Source organism: Centrocercus urophasianus, unplaced genomic scaffold (genome assembly GCF_019232065.1).
Source record: "Centrocercus urophasianus isolate 14NV4802_14NV808 unplaced genomic scaffold, USGS_Curo_1.0 seq_10, whole genome shotgun sequence".
NCBI lineage: Eukaryota > Metazoa > Chordata > Aves > Galliformes > Phasianidae > Centrocercus > Centrocercus urophasianus.
In genome coordinates this window covers 17,603,149-17,625,120 of record NW_024884142.1, presented here as the reverse complement: position 1 = coordinate 17,625,120, position 21,972 = coordinate 17,603,149, and the positions used below count along the sequence as shown (strand labels likewise).

Sequence of the window (21,972 nt, the reverse complement as noted above, 5' to 3'; positions counted from 1 at the left end):
TTCCTCTTATAGGAAGGGATTACTTATTACTTAAGATTATTACTTATTAATCTTATAGGGATTACCTGTATATGTTTCTTGAAAATGTCCAAGGTAGAAGATGGTACAGTAAAGACCCAGTCCCAATTTAGAGTAGTGTCCTGAGTATTTCTGTTCTCCTTTCTTCAGAAGTCACAGGTTTAAATAGCATGAATTTTAGATCTTAATTTTATGTGAGAAACCAATAAGAAAAAATAGAAGTTCTGATAGAGAAAGCTAAGATTCCTCTAGCTCTGGGGTTCACCTTTTAGTATATCCTTCAGAATGATCATCTCAAAGCTGGCTGGAAAAAAAAAATAAAATCTGTATCTGTTTTATTTGGGAAATAACAAAAGTACCTTTTTGAAAGACAAAATGGCCAAATAAGAAGAGTGTGGAAAACGTTTCTCTGGCCACAAGGATGCTTCCAGGATAAGTGTTTTTCTTCTAGTTTTCTTTCCAGCAATTTCAGTTATTTTACAGGAAGCTCCATCAAATTCCTTCTGTTCTGGGAGGGGAAAAAAAAAAAAAAAAAAAAAAAGTAAATGGACCCAGAGGGCTGGATCCAGTGCCATCCGAAATCCAACCTAAATTATTCTGTGTATTTGTGTCCCTTGACCTGGCTATTCATCTTGCCTTCTGAAGAATCACAATGTGCTTGCCTCTTGCTCCTTCTCCCAGCATCTTTTCTCTTTGCCACTATGTGTGCTGTATAGGCATCTCTCTAGCAGACAGTGGCTGCTTGCTTTCAAGGGAAATGAAATCTGGCAAGGAGTTTCCATAGGCAGGCATCAGGACAAGGCAGAGCTCCTGTACCTGATATGGAGTTGGAGCCTTTCATGAAGTAGAAGGCGTGGGAATACACAGCAACCTGTGTGGCCCCAGGTGCCATGGGATCAAGTTAACCTCTTTTGATTTTAGCTGTTTGCTTGGCACCTTGTATATCAGTTATCTCAGCTTCTATTAGAATGAATGGAAGGTATCTCTCCCCTCCAGAGAGTTATTGCTTTCATCTGAGGACATGCATGTACAATAGATAGGACTGACCTACTGAAATACGTGTGTTAGTACATGGCCTGCAGTTGCTAATTTCGTGAGGGCTCCATTTTTGAATGGCTACAGCTAAAAGTACTGAATCCATTCCGATGTCATTATGCAGTTAGAAAGACCTCTCTAAGTAGAGTGCATCGTATTTGCTAAATGATTAGATGAACTTACTATGGAGGTTGAGCTGATTAACTGAACATTTTTCCTTTAATAAAATCAGAATATGCTACTAACAGCATTCAGTTGAGGCTTGGGGCTTTATGACAACAAGTTTTAGAGGTGCCAAGTAGTAGTTTCAGAAATCCATTAAAATTGTGTTTGTAGAAGGAGTGGATATTACTGCTGAATTCCAGAGTATTCGGATTATTCCTCTCTGTGTGTTTTGGTTTGCTAACAAAAGTGAATTTTTCTGTTTGTCATCTCTACATACAATGAGATATGGGGAAAAAAAAAATCCTCTCTGCTAATTGCATGAATTGCAATTGGCAGCTTGAGAAACTGAATTTCAGAATATTTCATAGTCATTTCTGGTGATAATGTACAAAACAGAAAATGGTGTAGTTTTCAGATACCAAACTTAATCTGTGTAGTTTGCAGAAACAATCTTCCTTTCACTGACAATCTCAGCTGATTGTTTTTGTTTTTTTTTAACAATATGTATTTATTTTGACATACAAATTCAAAAGATTCAAATGTAAGCAGTAACTGATATGAAAGAATGTTTTTCTGTGGAAGAGGGAAGTGATTGAGTTCACTAAAATGTTTGTTTCATTTTTGTTCTTTTCAGGTTGCAGAACTGCTCCGGCTGATTTAGTCTTTATCTTAGATGGCTCTTACAGTGTTGGCCCAGAAAACTTTGAAATAATCAAAAGATGGCTTGTCAATATTACAAGAAATTTTGACATAGGGCCAAAATTTATCCAAGTTGGAGTAGTTCAGTACAGTGATTACCCTGTACTTGAAATCCCTCTAGGAACTCATGAATCCACTGAAAATCTTATCAGGGAAATGGAATCCATACATTACTTGGGAGGAAATACAAGAACAGGAAGAGCTATTCAGTTTGCCTATGACCATCTTTTTGCCAAATCTTCAAGATTTTTAACAAAAATAGCAGTTGTTCTCACTGATGGAAAATCCCAAGATGAAGTCAAAGATGTAGCAGCAGAAGCAAGGAAAAATAAAATCACTTTGTTTGCAATTGGTGTAGGCTCAGAAATTGAGGAGGATGAACTTAAAGCTATTGCCAACAAGCCTTCATCAACTTATGTATTTTATGTTGAAGATTATATTGCAATATCAAGAATTAAAGAAGTTATAAAGCAGAAGCTCTGTGAAGGTAAGTGATCATAAAATGTTTTAGAGGGCGTGCAGAATGGAGTTTTGTATCTATACTGATTTCTTCCACAAGCAGAATTCGTGATGAGTGTAGTCTAAGGCTCTAGATAGCCTTTCCTATGATCTGTGATGCCCTGTCTCTGGAAGTGTTCAAGGCCAGGTTGGATGGGGCCCTGGGCAGCCTGATCAGGTATTGAATGTGGAGGTTGGTGCCTCTGCATGTGGCAGGAGGTTGGAGATTCATGATCCTTGAGGCCCCTTCCAACCTTGGCCATTCTGTGATTCTGTGATCTTTTTGATCACACTTGCAGAAATCCCTCTTGAAATGTTATCTCTCTGCTAGACAAAGAGGGAAAGATGCAGAATATTAACACAGTGAGCTTAATTTCAGCATGTAGAATTTTGCCTTAAGTTCCAGGTTTTTTTTGCATTGATAACATTTAGAAACATTGAATTAGTTAAGCGCTTCTCGGAGTGCTGAGGATATAGGGCTTACTTCATCCCTTTTTCTAGGTGCAGCTGGTACTTATCCACATTTCAGTTTCTTCTTGGCAGTTGAAAGGGTAGCCTATTATTCCAAACAAGAGTTCTACAAGTGTGTGTTGAAAAAAACAGAGGAGAGATTGTTGGCAAAAGTGCCTGGAATTGTAACAAGCTGATCTTTGTAAAAAGGATTTTGTCGAGGAATTAGCCAAGACCAACACTGTAAAATGACTTTTTAGTTTTAGAATGCTGCAGCAGTGCTGTTGCATAGAGTTTTCTGATAACTCTGTAAAACAATGTATTTCCTGTGTATGAAAACGCAAGCACATTTCTTCTAAAATGTGTCACTCAGAAGGACAGCTAGTATGCACCAGTGCTGGGTAGTACATCTGTTATTACCAAGAATCGATGGAAGTTGTATTTCAGTTGTGCTATATTTCTGCACTTTCAAAGAGCGAAAAATAGTTTTTATTTGTTCTTCATTGAAAAAGAAAAGGCGTTGTTTATGTTGAGATGAATAGTGTTTCTTTCTTGATAAAATTATGAAAATCATAATAATTCCATCTGGCTGATGTAGTGAAGTCAAGGCAGTCCAAAAGTTAAGTCAACTAAGTGCAGCTGAATTCTTTATTAAAGTTTCATGCAGGGGTGGTTTTCCCAAAATAAGCAAAAGATTTTCTTTAAATAAACGCTATATTTTGTCAAGATAAATGTTCTGCTTTCAGGATTATGTCTAGTGACATGGTTTAGCAGTGGATTTCCAGTGTTAGGTGGATGCTTGGATGTGATGATCTTAAAGGTCTTCTCTAACCTAGATAATGTTATGATGCTGAGTTAGCTAGTGTCCTTAAAATTCAAATACAGTATTTGACTCAAGTCTTGCAGCACTAAATTGTGATTGCTGACTACATGTGCAAAGTAGTGTTTCCTTTTACTGTTTTATTTCTAATGACCCTTTTCCTCCCTGCCCTTAACGTGCTCCCCTTTCGCTCTGGCATTCAGAGATGCCTCTTGCAAAGAGTGGGCAGAGCCAATTGGCAGCTTTGTTTCTACCTGCAATGCTTTTAACAGGTAAACTCAAATACTAACAAGCTGGGGAAATTTTGTACATGAATAGTGGATTTGTATTGTTAAGATTGATTTTGATTCTGAGAGAGGAAGTTTTGTAAAGGCAAAGCAGCGATGATTTGTCTGTGGTCAACCACATGGAACTTTCTCAGTTTTGCAATTTTGACTTGATCATCTATTTTAATGTCAAAATAAATGCTAGCCTTTACTCTTTAGTGTTTGTTATTTAATGAACCTAAGAGCACAGGGACAGTATTTCCTTTTTAGGAAAAGAAAGCTGAGGTTTGGTGGGTTGTGGGGCAAGTAGTGCTATATGAAGTGCCTTGCAATGGAGGGCTGCCATGTGTCTGTTGGGAACTCTAGTGTTTGTTTCAGAGTATGCCAGGATGAAAACAGCTGCTGATCCTGCCTTCCAGAAAGGACAGGGGTGTCTGGAAGGCAAATATGGCTAAAAGCATCCCAAGATGTTTAAGATTTTTTATTCTGGATGTTGAGTGTTTTTAATATTCTCCAGTGAAAATGCAGAAAAGATTGTGTGTCAAAAAGCATGTAAAAACAATAGTCAGCGCAGATCTCAGAAGCAGATAACAGATTTTAACATCTGAAAGCTTTTTCATGCCTCAGGAATGAAAAATAAAGTATCAGAAATCCATATAAAATCATTAGAAGGGAACAAGATATAACTGTGGGCTGGTGAGTTGCTGTGACTGGGACTGTGAACTGGAAATACAATCCTGTCTCCAGTGAAAGACAGCTCTTAATTTTGCCGCTGACTTCTGCATCCTTTGTAATGGCCCAGTTAGTTGTCAGAATAGCCCTGCTGGAAGATGATCCAGAAGACCCAAAGATCAGCCTTACTGTGAATGTTTTTATGTAGTTCTGCAACGTGCCATTGAAAATAAACAGTGTAGTAGTAGTAGTTTCTTAATGTATAATTTGATACGTGCTTAATTTATGTTTGTTTGATTCAGAATAATGATCCTCTCACATAAAATAATCTAATTTCTGCATTGTTTGATTTTACAGCATATTTCTAATACTGTGACTGAGAAAAGATGTATACATTTGTTATCTTGTCAGTGCACATGGTTGTCTGTAATCTGTATTAATGACAATATGACCATTATTCAGCCTTGAAATAAACCTTCTAGCAATATCATGGAATCATTCTCTATGTGCTTTTTGCTGCGTAGAGTAAATAAACCTGAAAAATAAAGTCTTGTTATTTTTATTATTATTGGAACATACGGACTTAAATCCTAAATCTTTTTTTGAGACAAACAAGAAGGAAAATTGTTCTGTATTTTCCTTTTTCTTCCTTTTTCATTGTAGCATTCAGAAGGTAAACATTTTAGTTTCCTTTATTTAACTAGGGAATTAATGCAGTTCTTTCTTATATAACCAAGCAGATAACTTGTAATATATTTTTGCTTTGGGACTCTGGTGATGTTTTGTTATGGAGAAAAAAAGAAATCCAAGGGGAATGCATGTGACTTCTACTCAACCACACAACTACTTCAGGTAGCTGTGGCATGTCCTGTTAGGGCTGATTGTCCTTTCCCATCGAAGATCCTTTGTGCAGACATTCTAGCTCAAGATTTTCTTGAAATTTTAGTGTCTACTTTTCCCACCAGAATGGAGATAGCTTCTGATTGCCCTTGCGTTGGCTAAAAAGAAGCTGTGAGGCATTGCTTGTATCATGTAGAAATTCCAGTTTAAGCCTTTGAGCTGATAATTCCTTAGCACTGAAACCTGAGTTTTCCAGCCCCTCTATCATGATGGAGGTGAGAGAACTCTCCACCATTTCTTTGGAACTTCTTCCTAACATGCTTTTTTTTTTTTTTTTTTTTTTTTTTTTTTTCCCCTCTGTGAAAAGGTATGTTTCAAAAGGAACAACGGAAAGTGAACAATTAAAACATAAATAGTCTAGCATCATTTTAATGTAACGGATTTTTGTTCTTTCAATTCATTTAATACCACAATTTAGTATTGGCTTTAGAATTGAATTTTGCTTTTCTGTCTTGCATGCTTTTAAACAGTTTAATTCTGCTGCCTAGTGTTAGTTTTATTAAAAACAAACAAAAAAAACAAGAGATAGCATAAAGCCTACTTTAGTTTCCACAGGAAAAAAAAAAAAAATACCACACACTGTTTGTCCAGCATCAAGCAGCAACCAGTGTAATAAAATAGGTTAGAGCCACTTTTGAGAGAGAGAAAATAAGGGAAAAAAACAGTTGTAAATAATTTGAACTTTTTCAATTTTGAACTTTTTCAATTTTCAGTCTAATTTTGTGATTAGGAAAGAGGCTGAATTAATCTAAATTGTTAATGCAGTAGATTAACATCGTTTTTGACACCAAACTGAGTGGTACAGTTGATAGACCAGAAGGAAAGGATGCCATCCAAAGGGACATGGACAAATCTGAAAAATGGACCCACGCTAGCCTAATGAGTTCACCAGGGCCAAATGCAAGGTGCTGCACTAGGGTCAGGGAAATCCCAGGTATGTGTACAGAGTAGAACAACTGTTTGAGAGCAGCACTGTGGGAGTTCTGGTGGACAAGAAGCTCAACATGGGCCAACAGTGTGTGGTTGCAGCCCAGAAGGCCGGTTGCATCATGAGCTGCATCAAAAGAGAGGTGTCCAGCAGGGAGAGGGAGGTGATTGTCCCGCTCTTCTCTGCCCTGTGAGATCTCATCTGGAGTACTCTGTCGAGGCCTGGGACTCCCAGCACAAGAAAGATGGAGAGTTGTTGGAGTGGGTCCAGAGGAGGCAAGGAAGATGATCAGAGGGCTGGAGCACTTCTCCTATGAGGACAGGCCTGGGGAGCTGTGTTTGTTCAGCATGGGGAAGAGAAGGCTCTAGGGGGACCTTATTGTGTCTTTTCTATACCTCAAAGGAGCTCACAAACAGAAGAGGGATGGACTATTTACTTAGCCTGGTAGCGATAGGATGAGGGGAATATTTCAATCTAAAAGAGGAGAACTTTCTTTATTCAGAGGGTGGTGAGAGACAGTGATACAGAGAGGTTCAGAGAGGCTGTGGATGCCCTGGAGGTGTTCAAGGCAAGACAAGACAGGACTTTGGGCAACCTGCTCTAGTGGGAGGTGTTCCTGCCCACAGCAGTGGGTTGGAACTGGATGATCTTTAAGGTTCCTTCCAATCCAAACTATTCTGTGATTCTGTGATATGATCTACTGTATAAGTCCAGTATTTTTATGAGTCAAATATTCTAATACTTTTTGAAGTACAATTACTTACAAATCAAAATAGCAATATGTAGTTGCAGTAAAATGTGATGTCTCTGTATTCCCGCATCATGTCTCAGAGGATTCTGCATATCGGTTCTCTCTTGTACTTCAGTAGCAGTTGTAAGTTCATTTTTTATTCCTTGAAGGGCAGCAACAAAAAATTAGGTAGATGAGATGTTACCTTTTGAAAGTTTTAAGTTGTATTTTTAACTGTATTTGCATTTCTTACTTTGCAGAATCTGTTTGTCCTACAAGAATTCCAGTGGCAGCTCGAGATGAAAAAGGATTTGACATTCTTGTAGGACTAGGTGTGAAGAAAAAGGTTAAAAAGAGAATTCAAATACCAACTACTAATGCTAAAGCTTATGAAGTAACATCCCGTGTTGATCTGTCAGAATTGACAAGGTATTTACATTGATAAGTAAGGTGCTAAATGTGATAAGATTTTAATGTTTGTTTAAATTGAGAGAGACTTGTTTTAAGATTTATGTAACTGTTCAAATATTGGCCTTTTTCTTCTCCGCTGCCTTATTTAGGAATGTGTTTCCAGAAGGTTTGCCTCCATCCTATGTGTTTGTTTCCACTCAAAGATTTAAAGTAAAAAAGACATGGGATTTGTGGAGAGTTCTAAGCCTGGATAAGAGACCACAGATAGCAGTCACAATTAATGGAGAAGAGAAAACATTGTCATTCACTACAACAAGTTTAATAAATGGCACGCAGGTTATTACTTTTGCTGCACCTCGTGTAAAGGTAAGAAGTAGATCAGCATTCCGCTGGAATACTCATTTAAATGCACATTTTTCCTTTGCCCTTTATGATTTTTTAAAAATGCATGATTCTAATTATTAACTGCTTAGGCATTTAAAAATGGATGGTGGGTACTTCACCCATGTTTCCTCAGCATCCACAGTGTCTGCTTTGCGGGTGGTTTTTACTCAGCAGTTTCCAGCAGGTAATCGTGAAGGCTTGCAAACACGTAATGAAATGAGTTTCTTTCTTCTCTAGAAGAGCACAAAGTAAGTTGAGTCTGTACTTGTTTAGCTCTCTGTTGAATAAAAATTCCTTTCAGCTGCTTGTTTTTCTCACTGAAGGGATTCCTCTCTTTGTGCAAACCATTTTTATTGTTTCTTAGTTTATTCTGTAGGTTTTCTCTCAGTATTTTTTTCATTATTCCAGTGAAGTATTCAAGTCTGTAAGAAAGAGAAATAAGTTGCACGAAGGAGCTTTAGTGTCTCCACTCTCGTGTTTACACCGGTATAGGAATACACAGCCTACAGATTCCTGTTCCAGGCTTGGGGAATATTTTTTTAATTCAGCAAGAGGGACACTTCAAAAGAAAAGAGGGGGAAGGATTTACCATTGGAGCACAGGGTTGCCAAATGGGTTCTGATTTTCTGGGAAGTGGTGGCCTGTATTTGAATTCTTACTCCAAGTGAGGCTAATGAAATTTGAAATATAAATCCTCGGAGAAAGAAGGTCTAATGTCTAAGAGAAGGTCTTAGCTACAGGGCTTTTGTTGGGAGGAATTTTGTTCTTCTGTTATTATAAGAAGAATTTTGCTTTTTCTTTCTAAGTTTTCTCTTCCTTGATTTTCCTGAGATTGCTGGAAATCTCATTTATGAGTAAATCTAATGCATTTATACATAAGTGTTTGGGGTATCTACTGGGGAAAGAAAAATATTCCTGCAGTCCTAGGTATTTTTGTTTTTATTTTCTAGTGATGATTTATCACATTTCCCAATGAAATTGAAGTGTTTAATATAGTGATCTGTTGTTTATTTTGTCTTGCAATGAGAACCATTGTAAATAAAACTGTGATCTACAAATGAGAATATGTTGGAAACAGAGCTGCTGCGTAAAGCTATATAACGAGCACTGCTCTGAAAGTAACGCCTCCTATTTTATTATGTTGGCCCACAATGTCAAGGGCAGGTGTTGGTGGTATGGCAGTAGGGATTGAATCTTCCTACCAATATTCTATTCCATTTTGTGGCTGTGCGAAGATGGCAGCAGGGGGGCAGTCTGACAAGAGGGCATCTGACATGAAAGTGTCTATGAAGCAAAAGTGTGTTGTTGAATTCCTCTGTGAGGATAAAATGACACCCACTGTCATTCATCGATGCTTGCTGAATGTTGATGGAGACCAAACAGCGGATGTGAGCACAGAGAGGTGGTGGATGGTGTGTTTCAGCAGTGGCGACAGCAACAGTGGGTCATCTCCAGTGGTGCAGATTTTTACAAGTGCAGCATGCAGGCTTTTGTTCATTGCTGGCAAAAGTGCATAGCTAGCACTGGTGACTGTGCTAAAAAGAGTGTTTAGTAGCTGAGAATTTGCTCTATGAAATAGTCTTACTGTGCTCCTTGCATTTGTTGTAGTGGAATTAATTTATCTTCGTGCCTACAGAAGTTAGTAAAGATTTATAATGAAATGTATGTGTTTAAATTACTATTATGTATATGAACTTACTGTTGGATTAATTTCATAAATGTAGTTGTGTGAAAAGTGATCTAGGGTAGGCAAGGCTAAATAGCTAAATAGCTTAGAAATTAAGGGAAAGACTCAAGGATAGTATTTCTTCTTCAATTAAATTTATTTTCTTATGTAGATGTGATAAATACTTCTTTAAAGCTCTCTAATTTTGTTACCTATGTAAATATACTCTTTATTTAAATCTTAAGCTGAGGTTCTGTGATATGATGAATGTAATACTTGTCTTTTTTTTTTTTTTTTTAGACTATTGTGATTCCTTCTGCCAATAGCATGTCTTTAAGATTTTTCTGTAAAAGACTAAGTAGAAAGTTTTTCAAATACTGATGTGTTTGTACTACAATTTAAGATTTGAAGTGCTTGAGACATCATACCTCTGCTTACAAAAAATACCTCTCAGGCTTTATATTTGCAATGATTACAAATCTCAACATATCCTGGGTCAGGCTGATCTGTTTGGTTTAAAATAATTCTGGAGTACAGACTATTTATTAGAAAGCATAATTTTCTCAGTTGTGGTATTACTTGACCAATACTTTCTTTGCCTGTGCAATTGTAAATATAGCTCAAATGTTCAAAATGAGTTCTACTGTCATTTAAATTAAAAGTAATTTTGTTTTAAAAGTTTCCATTTTTTTTGTTTTTTTAGACATTGTTTGATGAAGGCTGGCATCAAATTCGTCTCTTAGTTACAGAAGACTTTGTAACTTTATATATAGATGACCAAGAAATTGAAACAAAAGCATTACATCCTGTTTTAGGTATTTACATCAGTGGACTAACCCAAATAGGAAAGTATTCTGGAAAGGAGGAAACTGTACAGGTATGCTTATGTTAAAAGCACAGAAATTTAAATGTCAGGTTAATGCAGTTGCTGTACTGTAAGTTAGCATTGTGTTGGTGCTTTCAGTTTTCCTGCACTTACTCTTCTAATTTACTCTAGGTTGAAATTACATATATAAAATTCTAGTAGAGGGAATGCAGGTTGTCAGAAGGACCCAGCACGACTGGTAAATACCAGTCGCATGGTATACAACACTGCATGGTGTACTTAGTTGGTGCCTTCAGGAGGTATTGGTTTTTGGTGAGTCACTAATTTGATGCAGTACTTTGCTCAAATTTGGAGGACCATATATCAGAGCAGAGTATATCCTCTGTGCTTGACACTTGCGTATAATTTCCATCCGTCATTGTGTGAGCTATGTCAGCACAGCTGGGAGAGAACAAAATTTTTCTCATTGCTAGCTGTCAAGAAAGTATGAAACTTGTCAACTCTGGCAATGTTGCACAGCAAATACTGGGTGTACAAGGGAGCAGTATTTGATTGCTGTGCTGGAAAAGAAGCCCTGAAATTGCTGTTTGAGCTTCTCCTCTATTCTGAGGAATGCTACATTCCTCTTGCCTTCAGCTGTATGCAGACACCAAAAAGCTGATAACATTAGGCTACATAGGATAGAGCGTTGTTGAGGACTGTAATTTGACAGTGTTCAAGATGTTCACTAAGTAGATTGTTTCCTTGCATTTATAAAAACGTGAGCAAAGTGATAAGTCACATTTTAACAATTAGACTGAGAATAAAGAAAGCAATACTAAGAAATACTGAAGTACACAAGTAGGGGGAGTTTTTCTGCTCATTTTGCAAGCTATACTTATCTTTTTTTAAACTACAGTGCTTAATTTCATGACCCTTACTGCTCCTATTAAACTGTGTTGATGTGTTTTGCATCATCTTCGTTAACTCTATTCAGATGCCATTAATCAGTCTCAGTTTTGTGCACTTGCAGCCAGGCTTCAATACTATTATTACCATATTCTAAACCTGTACATGGAAACTTGGACGACATTCTCTGTGTGTGACTCAGCATTTCTGATAGAAATATAGTTTGTATGGTGACATTCTTCTTTATGAATAACAATGAATGCTTCCCACAGATTTCTGTTAGGCACTTATTTCAAGGAAAGTAAAGATTTTGGAATTGTAATCAATCATCTCACACATTTTCCATGTCAGTGCAGGATTACCTCATTCTCATAGTTTTGTATGTTCTGGGATTTTAGGGTTGTTAGTTGTACCTTTTTTTTTTTTTTTTTTTTTGTCTGAAGTCTCTACAGAATTGGATTTCATAGCTTTCCCAACAATACAGTTTCTTTCAGAACTGTATTCAACAATACAGTTGAGGAATGTTATTAGCAAAGCATGTAATCTAAAATAAAAACGAAAACATTTTGGGAATGTAGAATTGTATCAGATCATCTTCTGATAGTGGACTGGAAAAGAAATAGAAAATCTGCCTCATGTTGCAATTTCTTATTTCAGAAAATACTCATATTGCAGTGTATGGTATTAACAGACTTGATATTCTCTTCTGTCTTCCCCCTGCTTGTCAAACTTTTTTTTGTTAAGTGTGATTGGGGCTTTTTTCTCTTTGTGGCCATGACAGCTTCATGCTAAAAAAGATGTCTTGAGTGCATTTGTTTCCCTGCAGTGACAGAGCAGAACAGCACAGATTTTTGCTTACCTGTTGCCAGTGTTTCTGTTGGCTACTTCTTACAATTTTATGTTATACATCTAAACTCTAAACTAAATTATTCCAAGTGTCAGGGATGCTTTCTGATGCTTCACCAAGATTTAGCAATCTTACATCTAGTAGAGGCAGGTCAGTGTAGACATGTCTAACCAGGACTGTTAAGGTGAAAAGGGAAGTGTTGGTTTTACTTAGAATCAAAGAATCACCAAGGTTGGAAATGACCTCCAAGATCATCCAGTCCAATACTCGTATACTTATTCTGTTATAACTGTTTCCAAACGGTATTGGCAGCTGGTATAGTTCGTGCTGTGCATGTTTGGATTTGCTACCAAGGATTAAGGGTGATTATTTCTGCTATTTTAGAAAACAAAGTCTTGGATTGATTATTTTCCTTTAAATAATTCTGTTACAGAATGTTATATCGGTTGCACATATGAATCATTGTGAGCAGCCTCACTTAGGGTTCCTACATCTTTCATTGATATTTTAACTCTAGCAGACACACAAAGCTTCCAGTTTCGGTTGCTTTTTAATATTATGTTCATTTTTTAAACCTGTGGAATGACATAAAGTAAGAAGGATCTTGTTTAAACATAGCATGTCAGACTATTAACGATTTTCCTAAAAATGTTTTCTCTGTCTTAAATTATAGTTCGACATACAAAAACTGCGAATCTACTGTGACCCAGAGCAAAATAATCGAGAGACAGTCTGTGAGATCCCAGGATTTGTGAGTACAATAGATGAACTTTTGTGACCTACTTGGCTTCTTTACGCATCACTGCTTGAAGCTGACTTAGGACTGTGCAGTATCAAGCGACCCAGAATTTGTCCGCTTTCAACCTTAGTTTTGCACAAACACATTTTAAAAGCTTTTGTCATTTTAGATATTTGACGGTGCTAATTTGTAACAGCAGTGTAGGAGAATCTCATAATTTTCAGTTACAAATTCAAGATTTTAAACATTTCAAATAAATAAAATGGCTAGATTATGGCAGTGTAAAATCCTTTAAGCGTAACTTTTTAATTTATCTAATATACATGTTGCCACTTCCTCTGAAAATTCTGTATGTACTCAGCAAACCTATACTCTTAAATCACCTTTTCATATCAGAAATATCTATGCTGGAGTCTGATTTTAAAATCCCAGAGGCTGAAGTGAAGCCAAGATTTTATGAAGTACATTATTAATAAGACAAAAACAAAATGTAGTTCAGTATCGCAGAGTTCTTATATGCAATTAGGAAGCCCATGGACTCCTTTGATTCTTTCTTTTCTCTCTTACTTAATTATACAAAGTAATGTAAAGCATGCACAGACAAATTAGAAAACCATTTGTGCCACACAGTTGTGGCCAGATTTACAAAAGCGTTCAACTCCCATCCCAAAATATTTGCAAGAGATTGGTTTATATCTACATTGCCTTTCAAAATGTCATCCTTTGTTTGGTGCCTAGACCCAACTGAGCTAAAGATAGTCTAGGTGCATGCAAAACTATATTCTGCATGTTGTGATTTAGTATGTTAAGACAATCTTGCCAATTTGAGAATAAAGTCTGTGAATCTTCAACATCCAGATACTTCATTTTTTGCCAAATTTGCATAGAGTCCCAGCTAGTGTGTTTAGCTTGAATTCAGTTATTGCCAGCAGTTTTGTTGTAATGAGCTCCCATATTAAAACCTTTCTAGAACTCACGACTTTTGCTTAGAAAGTGAGAAAGTGGCTAAGTTCTTACTGTTCTGAAATCTGAGTATGTTTCTGGAACTAGTGAACTAGGAACACTCTTGCAGATGAACTTTTAAAGTTAGCTTTAAATACGAGGTAAACTTTATTATTTCACTGTTTACCTGCACCACGTATCTTCTTGCTCTTTGCGGAGAACGAGTAGGATATAAAAAATAAATGAGAAAAAAAAGTGTAACCCTTAGAAAGAAATACTGAAAAGTCTGTCATTTTGCAATCTCTTCATCTTGGCAAGATGTCTGAGCGAAAAGCTTACATTTTGCCAGTTTAGTATCACATACTGTTGTAAATTAGATTTGGGCTTCACCCATAAAATTCTGGACTCCTTCAAGAAATAAAAATTTTGGATGGTCTCCAAAGAGGTAATGAAAGTTGGAGACATGTGGTTTGTGCTTGTATTCCATCACGGTGTGGTTGTGTCAGAGCTCCTGAACTAAACTGGGGCTGTGTGTAGTATTTACAGCCTGAATTCATCCCCTCTCCCTGAAGCTTTAGAATAATTTCAAACTCCCACTACAGTTCTTGGGGAAAAACAATCTTCTCTAGATTTTGCCTGAGGGAAAGACTGAATTCAGAGGAACCTGTTTCCACTCAGTGTTTATAAAGCTTGTGATAACTGTGTGGCATCAGAAAACTCCTGTATGTGGTGCAGGTAATGGTGACTAAATCATTAAAACCGACAATTTCATGTTTGATGTGCTGAAACATATGGGGATTTTTCTATGATACTACAGATACCATGCAGTCACACAGGAAATCATGCTAGAGAAAGCCAGCTTTGGCTCTGTGCTGCTGTGCATTTTTCCAGATGCTGAATTCGGGCAGAAATCAGAGATTTTAAAAATGTTTTAGGGTATTTTTGGTCATTAATGAATAAGTAGAGTATTCTTTGGATGAGAAGTTACTCCTGGCACATGATTGGAGCTAAGTCTGAACATTCAGTGTATAAATATTTACACGGTCCAGTTTTAATTTGTTCTGTCATGACTTTTAAAAATTGCTCTTGGAAGCTCTTGTTTAGATACCCTTCTGATACTGAGCTTCATCTCTGTTGACAGCAGCTGCACACAAACCTGAGAAAATCTGAAATTTTGAATTATAGATGCTGGATATTTACTGCTTCAAATTTATGGCTGGTTTTGATAATGTTAACAAATGAATGGATTTTGCTTAATGCAAGTATTTTTTTATTCTTAAATGATGTTTCTTCTTGTTTCAGAATGGAGAGGTAGGCACAATCCTAAACTGCTCAAACTCACTTTAAGGTAGTATATGACTTTATATAACTTGTTATTATAGTTATATTAATATATTATATTTATTATATATATTTATTGTTATATTGTTTTGTCTTATATTGTTATATATATTTATTGTTATAATTATATATTATGTACTCTTTGTTTTAAAAAATGGATGGAAGTTTACTAAGCTCAAAAATGCTGCTTTTCATTAATTGAGTCATACTCAGTGGGCAAACTGAAAATCAGTTTTCTGACACACGTTAGAATAAATGTCCTGATTTTTTTTTCCCAGTTCAATTGAATTGCTCTTATTTACAGGGCTGGATACTGGTGCAAAGTGAATGGGGGTGTGCAGTCAGGTTCCTGGATTATACCAATGGGAGCTCCCTGAAGGGGAGTTGGTTTGAAGGCTTAACATGACAGTTCCCCTAGCCATGCTGGTAACTCCACTCTTGCTTGGGACCATTGTGAAGGCAATGTGGAACTGTATTTCGAACAATCATTTGACCCTTAGAAATAATTCCATTCAGAGAACATTTTAAGGAATTTGTATCCTTGTAGAAAATCTGGAAATGTTATAGAAATGTTATAGAAAGTGCATTAGATAATAAGTGCAAAGTCTATTCTTTCACATCTTTTCTTAAAGAGAATACACTGAATCTAGCTGCAACATGTTTATTTCCTACAGATGTACCTACATTTTGGCTGCCTAGCCTTGAGATGATGAAATATGAAATCGATCTAGCAGCTCTCCCCTTTTCTGCCTTAGGTTTCCTGTGATCTCAAAGGGGGGAATAGATATATCAACTGATCTATTGAGATTTAGTGTTTACCATTGTTTGCATAGGAAGTGTAGTTTGGAGGAATTCACCTCAGTGATGATGAGCACCCTTGGGGTTCCAGGTAGGAATCGGTGGCAGCAGCCATACCCTACCTTTCCTGAAGTAGCTTAATGGCTGGGACATGCGAGCACAAGATGGGAGATCTGGGTTTTACATCCTTTTCTGGCTTGATACACAGTAGCCTGCCCAGTCACTATGCTGTACATATAATGCATATTATTTGTTAGATTGTTTTTGTAAACTTCTGTTAAATAGGTATATTTAATAAGTGATCACACTTCAAATTATGAATATCAATTAGTTTAGGAAAACAGTTCTGTGTGTTGCCAGATTGAAAGTTACCAAATGGCTTGGTAAAAGATCTGTGGAAAAGTGAATAGAGTTACAGGTATTGGCACGTATTAGTATTTGCTTCTTTATTTATTTTCTCCTTGTAAAATGATGGATTTGTGCATGCAAAGTAGTCGGAGGGCAGTGTTCAGGTGAGTAAAAATTTCACCTGAACAAACTAGTGAAAGCTGGGGCCCATGCAACCTAAGCAAAATCAGGCTCACATAACCTTATGATATGCTTGTTCAGTGGTTTTGGCAAGTGTTTTGATGGTTGGTTTTATTCTTGATAGTGCATGAATGGCCCAAGTGATGTAGGCTCCACACCTGCCCCCTGCATATGCCCTCCAGGGAAACAAGGACCTCCAGGCCCCAAAGTAAGTTTTCATTCTTTCTTCCTGAGCATACATTACATTTTTTTTCCCCCTCCTAGTCTCATGCTGACCTGTCACGCAGATTAAAAAAGTAGGGTCCTAGTTCTGCTAGTTCTGGTTTCTAATGAATGAATATAGTGATTAGAAACAACAAGGTCAGGTTTTGGTGCTGTAACTCCTGATTGCATAAATACATCTTCTACTTTGACACAGAATGGTTGTGGTTATAAAATTGTATTTTTTTTTTTTTTAACCAATCTTCAATCTTCCAAACGATCTTGCATTGCTAATTATCTCAGAATGAAGTGAATTGCTAATAAAGTAGTCTTTAAGGGAAAATTTTCTTCCTTCTTTGCTTAAGACAAAATGCTTGCTGCAGAGTTCCAACTTCGCTGTTGTGATTTTTGTTACCTCCTGTGAGTGTTAGCCAAGGATAAGAAGGAGAAAGGTGTGAACTAGACTTGGGTCTCAGATACCTAATGTGTCACTCACAAGTGTTTTGCTTCCCTATCTTCCCCAATTACTGTGCTAAGCAGTACTATCCCCAGTTACTGTTTTTCCACTTATGGATAGACAAGAAGATCCCAAACTGCTTATCTTTCATTAAGCAAATGATTTAAAGAAAATACTTTCATAATTTAAGTGGTAATAGTCTGCTGCAGCTAACTCATGTTAGAGGACTGCTTGCTATTGTGGTAATGGTTTCTAATCAGGGAATTGGAAACCACATGTTGGAGACCATTGTTATTTCATGTAATAGGTGGTTTTTTGTTTTTTTTTGTTGTTTTTTACACCTTATTTCTCCTTTAGCATATTAGAGAAAAAAGAGAAGAAAATATTTATAACAAAAAATTTTGAAAGCTATATCTTGTAAAGCATGAGAGAGTATGAAATATCTGAACTGAGGTGATCTACACAATTTTAGTTAAGTATCTGTTTCACATGCGATCTTTCAATTGCATTGCAGTACATTTGAGATAATTATACAGGTAACAAGATGGTGTCCAACCCAAAAGACTGCAGGAAGAATTAATAGGAAGCCAGTTTAAGATCTGTAGGTATCTCAGTTACAGTATTTCTTAACTCTTGAATACTGGACTTTGCAAACTTATAGATTTAATCTTTGTGTGTTTGTGATACTAATGAAGTATAGTAAAATTAATTCATTTATAAACTTTGAAATACAAGTGAATGATATTTAAACTTTTTCAAAACAAAGACATAACACTTTGTAGTTTAGGTAGTGTAACTGAAAACAAATTTATTTTCTCTTGGCTCTCAAACCTGGACTCTTTAATTTGATCAATAATAATTCTAGAGAATCTACTATTAATTTAGAAAATTATAACTTTACACTCAAGTGGCTTTTTAAAGTGACATTATTCTATATCCTTTGCCATTTAACTCAGCATTACATTTCTCAGGTTTATATGTTAAAATACGTGGTTTTTTTCATGATGAAAACTTGTTTCCTATTTTTCTTCTGATGTTCTCCCTGTTCATAACAATTCTGCAATTTTAGCTGACCTGAAGGTCTGTCTGATCAGACTGAAGAAAACTGTACTTGCTTAATGCTTGTGCAAGTTAAATGTTTTATTGACTGAAGCTTTAATGGATTTTTCGAGTCCAGATCAAGTCTGTTAGTAAAATAAACAGAGAACTTAAATCATTAAGATGATATATTGAGTAGGAAAGTATGTTCTTGCTCTCTGACTACAAACACAATGCCTGAGAAATTGAGTTTCCTTTTCCCTTACTGTGGTCTTAACAGAGGTTATCAAAATAATTGCAAAGGCCTTATAAGAAGAAATCTTAACAAACAAACAAACAAACAACAAAAAAAACTTTTTCTTTTTTTTTTTCAGACAGCATTGTCTGGAGAGTTTATTTAACAGGTTTTGATCTTAGCTCCTTTCAATGTTTTTCTTTAAAAATTAGACTCAGTGAAATCTTTGCTTGACAGGTGAGAGTTTTCTTCAGAGTGGATCTGGTAGAATAACAAGGTTTTGGTTAGAGGTTTGATTATGCTTAATTGATGAAAACTATTTATTTTTATTTATTTATTTTTGTTGCTGATGATGTTGGGAAGCTTGAAGGCATATGTGATGATAGGTCAAACCTGCACATTGAGCATGGGCTTGCTTCTCCAGGTCCCGCATCTGAAGTTAGGGATAATTTTTCCATGGAGGGTTTACAAAATCAGTTCCCTTTTTTTCTGTAGGAATTACTCCTCAATTGCAGGTACCTGGTATTGCAACCACAGTTTTATGGGATTTATTAGGGTGAAAGCTACTCTATGCTAATTTTAAAAAAGTTGTTTCATGTCTTGTGTGTATTAACGTACTACTTCTCTGCAGGGAGATCCTGGGCAGCCTGGGAATCATGGTTATCCTGGTCAGCCTGGTCCAGATGGTAAGCCTGTGAGTACTAAAAACTCAGTCATATATTGCAAACGTAAAACTATAGGAGAAAATACATGTACCACTAATAACAGATTCTGAAATTTTGATGGCTTTGTCTCTATTCTTTGAAATTGTGAATGTCACTAAGCTCTAACAATTCTACGAATGTAACAGTATGTAAAAATTCTGTGAACCTGTTAATCACAGTATTTTTGTCTCAAGCTAAAATATAGATGTAATAACATGAGGTAAGCATTGTTATAAAGCAGAGAACAGGGTATGAGTTTTCCTGTTGGTCTTTGCATCAGTTTGCAGAAGTTAACACCTTTGGACTGTCAGACTTTACTGTGTAGATTTTTATATTAGAAAGCAATTTAGGGCAGCTAAAATATAGGTATAGGTACATCGTGCAGTTCTAAGCATTGAGTATTAAAGCATGTCACAAAAATGCCTGTATTTTGCCTTTCTTTTTACTTTAAGCTGACATACCTGCAGTATGGATAGTAAAGGCTAGAAGAAAGTAGATGAACAACACATGCCTCTGAAATAAAAATGCCAGATATGGCAGTGGTTGGTGTAGTCTTCATGATTAGCATTTTTATTGCAATAAAACTTCATTAAAAGCAAATAAATATATAATAATAGTCTTAAGATTTCATTACAAAATAAATTAGATCTTTGAATCTAATTGGAAGCCTCCAAGACACTGCCATCCAATCTGCTCTGTTGAGCAAGATTCTGTTAAAAGGCTGCAGTCCTGCATTCACAAAGCAGTGGTAGGCATGTGCCAATGGTGCGCTGAGAGAAGGCAGGCTAAAAGCTGGGAGTCTCGATCGTCCGTGTTTCGATTCTCAGAACGTGGTCTCTGATGCCGTTTGTTGTTCATTAGAAGGTACTTCAGTCCAGAAAAAAAAAAAAAAAAAGAGAAAAAGGGAAAAAAATAAAATAAAGGGCTTCAAAAATAATTTGCTTCTTCTAAAAAAAGGAGAAATTCTCTGCTGGATACTTGGATACAAAAAGCAGGGAAAGAAAAGTGGGTGCATGTGCTAGAAATTAAGCCTCTGTAGGTTTTCATTCTTAGTTTGAGGACTACATTTTATAGTTGAGTCCTTAGGTTGTAGTGCTATGGTGAAACCTCCCTGGAGAAGTCATGACTTTGTATCTGCAGAAAATACAGCTGGGAGGAATTCCAAATGCTATCAACAACTAAAATATAGAAAGATGCCCTCAGACATTACAAAATTTAGTTTTTTTTTAGATTAGAGAAGACAAAACAGTTTATGAAATAAGAATTGGTTTATAGACTGAGTAATAGTCTGCGGTTTTGGTTGAGATTTAGCAGGATCATTAAGTTATTTTGGGCCATTTTTATCCATGCTGGACAAACTGGAGAAACCTCAAAGAGCAACAAAGGGCTACATTGGGCTTTTCAGCTTAGCATCCTGTTATATTAATGGTTCTGTCCTGTAGAAAGATTGATGAGGATGTTGTAGCTACACACAATTTTTAACTTGAATTTGCAGTGGCTTGTCAATTTTAGTAACTGTAGCAAGTTGTTCTGTCTAAACAGGCCCTACCTGCCAACTTTGATGGCTTAAAAAAACCACTAAGGTTCTATTTTTGTTAAGAATTTTTTATATCATACATTCAGTTCTAGTAAACTAGGGGTGAAAATAGTGAGATTGATACTTACTTGAAAGTGTGGATATTTTAAGGGACAGTAGATATAATTAGTTATAAGAGAAAGCTCTGTGCTACACATTATTAAAAAGTTCATATTTCTCCTGTTTTGTTGCTTAGTTACATGCTGGCATTTTCTTAGGAACAGTAGATGGTAGGTTTATCACTTGGGGAGTCCTTTTAGAAGTAGAGTTAATTTGAAAGGAAACAAATAGCCACTGAACACAAAAAGTGCAATTATTTCTAAAAAATGTGAATTATTCTATTGTAAAATATAGGCTTGGTATATTGAGATGTGCCAATGGTGACCATAGGGGTCCAGCAGACCAATGAGAACACAAGTATTTTAATATCTCCACAAGGAAAGATCTTCATTTGTTGTGTTACATAATTCATATATTTTTCCCTAAGCTTTTGCTGTAAGCAGATTTTGATAACTATAGCCTTCAGAGTTAAAGTAAAAGCTTAACAAAGCTAAACTATTATCTTCAGCGTTTGAAGTAGAGAAAAAAATCAGAAAAGGAATTTTCAGTGCTATAAAATACTTTTTTTTTTTTTTTTTTTTTTTTTTTCCCCTGGCAATCATGAAAATACAGGTTTTAAGTAAGAATAGGTGGAAACAGAGCTTGGGAATTAGGATCTAACAAAAACAGCCTTTCTATTCAGTTGATTATTGATGATGCTTAAGCTTCTGAAGAGCACTCCTTTTCTTCTGTACAAAGACAGTTACACAAACTGCATCAGCCCAGAATTGCCTGAAGGAGAGTGTACATCACAGCTTGACCATGCAAATGCTAGAGGTAGGAGTGCAACATGGATAAGCAGAGCTGTCTTTATTCCAGATAACTGATATTTTGAAAAATAAAATAAAATTGTGTAAGCTTTAGTGAAGTCGAAATAGAGTGGGCATTGGTAGGGAGCTGTCAGTTTCCCTTCTCTCCTTTAAAAAGAAGACTGACCTTATTTCCAAACTGCCCAGTCAGATGCAACAGCACTGTTTTAGAATTAAGTTGTTATGACTTCTTCTCACTTTTATTAACTGGTTTTCACCTCAGTGCCATATATCTTCTCATAAGCACTGAGATTTGTAACTGTGAATCATGGGGGAGAAATAAATCGATGCTGTAGTCTTTC

The 21,972-nt window shown here is 36.2% G+C and overlaps 1 protein-coding gene across 4 annotated transcripts in view; it reads left to right on the top strand.

The window, feature by feature from the left end:
• The window catches only part of COL21A1 (collagen type XXI alpha 1 chain), a 101,680-nt gene that overhangs the window by 25,935 nt on the left and 53,773 nt on the right, over positions 1 to 21,972 (top strand). For all 4 annotated transcript variants that reach the window (XM_042825692.1, XM_042825700.1, XM_042825704.1 and 1 more), the window contains exons 3-10: positions 1,853 to 2,404; positions 7,442 to 7,610; positions 7,742 to 7,958; positions 10,346 to 10,519; positions 12,877 to 12,954; positions 15,187 to 15,195; positions 16,676 to 16,759; positions 19,114 to 19,176. In XM_042825692.1, the coding sequence (XP_042681626.1) occupies positions 1,853 to 2,404; positions 7,442 to 7,610; positions 7,742 to 7,958; positions 10,346 to 10,519; positions 12,877 to 12,954; positions 15,187 to 15,195; positions 16,676 to 16,759; positions 19,114 to 19,176 (1,346 nt within the window). The remainder of the gene's footprint in view (positions 1 to 1,852; positions 2,405 to 7,441; positions 7,611 to 7,741; positions 7,959 to 10,345; positions 10,520 to 12,876; positions 12,955 to 15,186; positions 15,196 to 16,675; positions 16,760 to 19,113; positions 19,177 to 21,972) is intronic.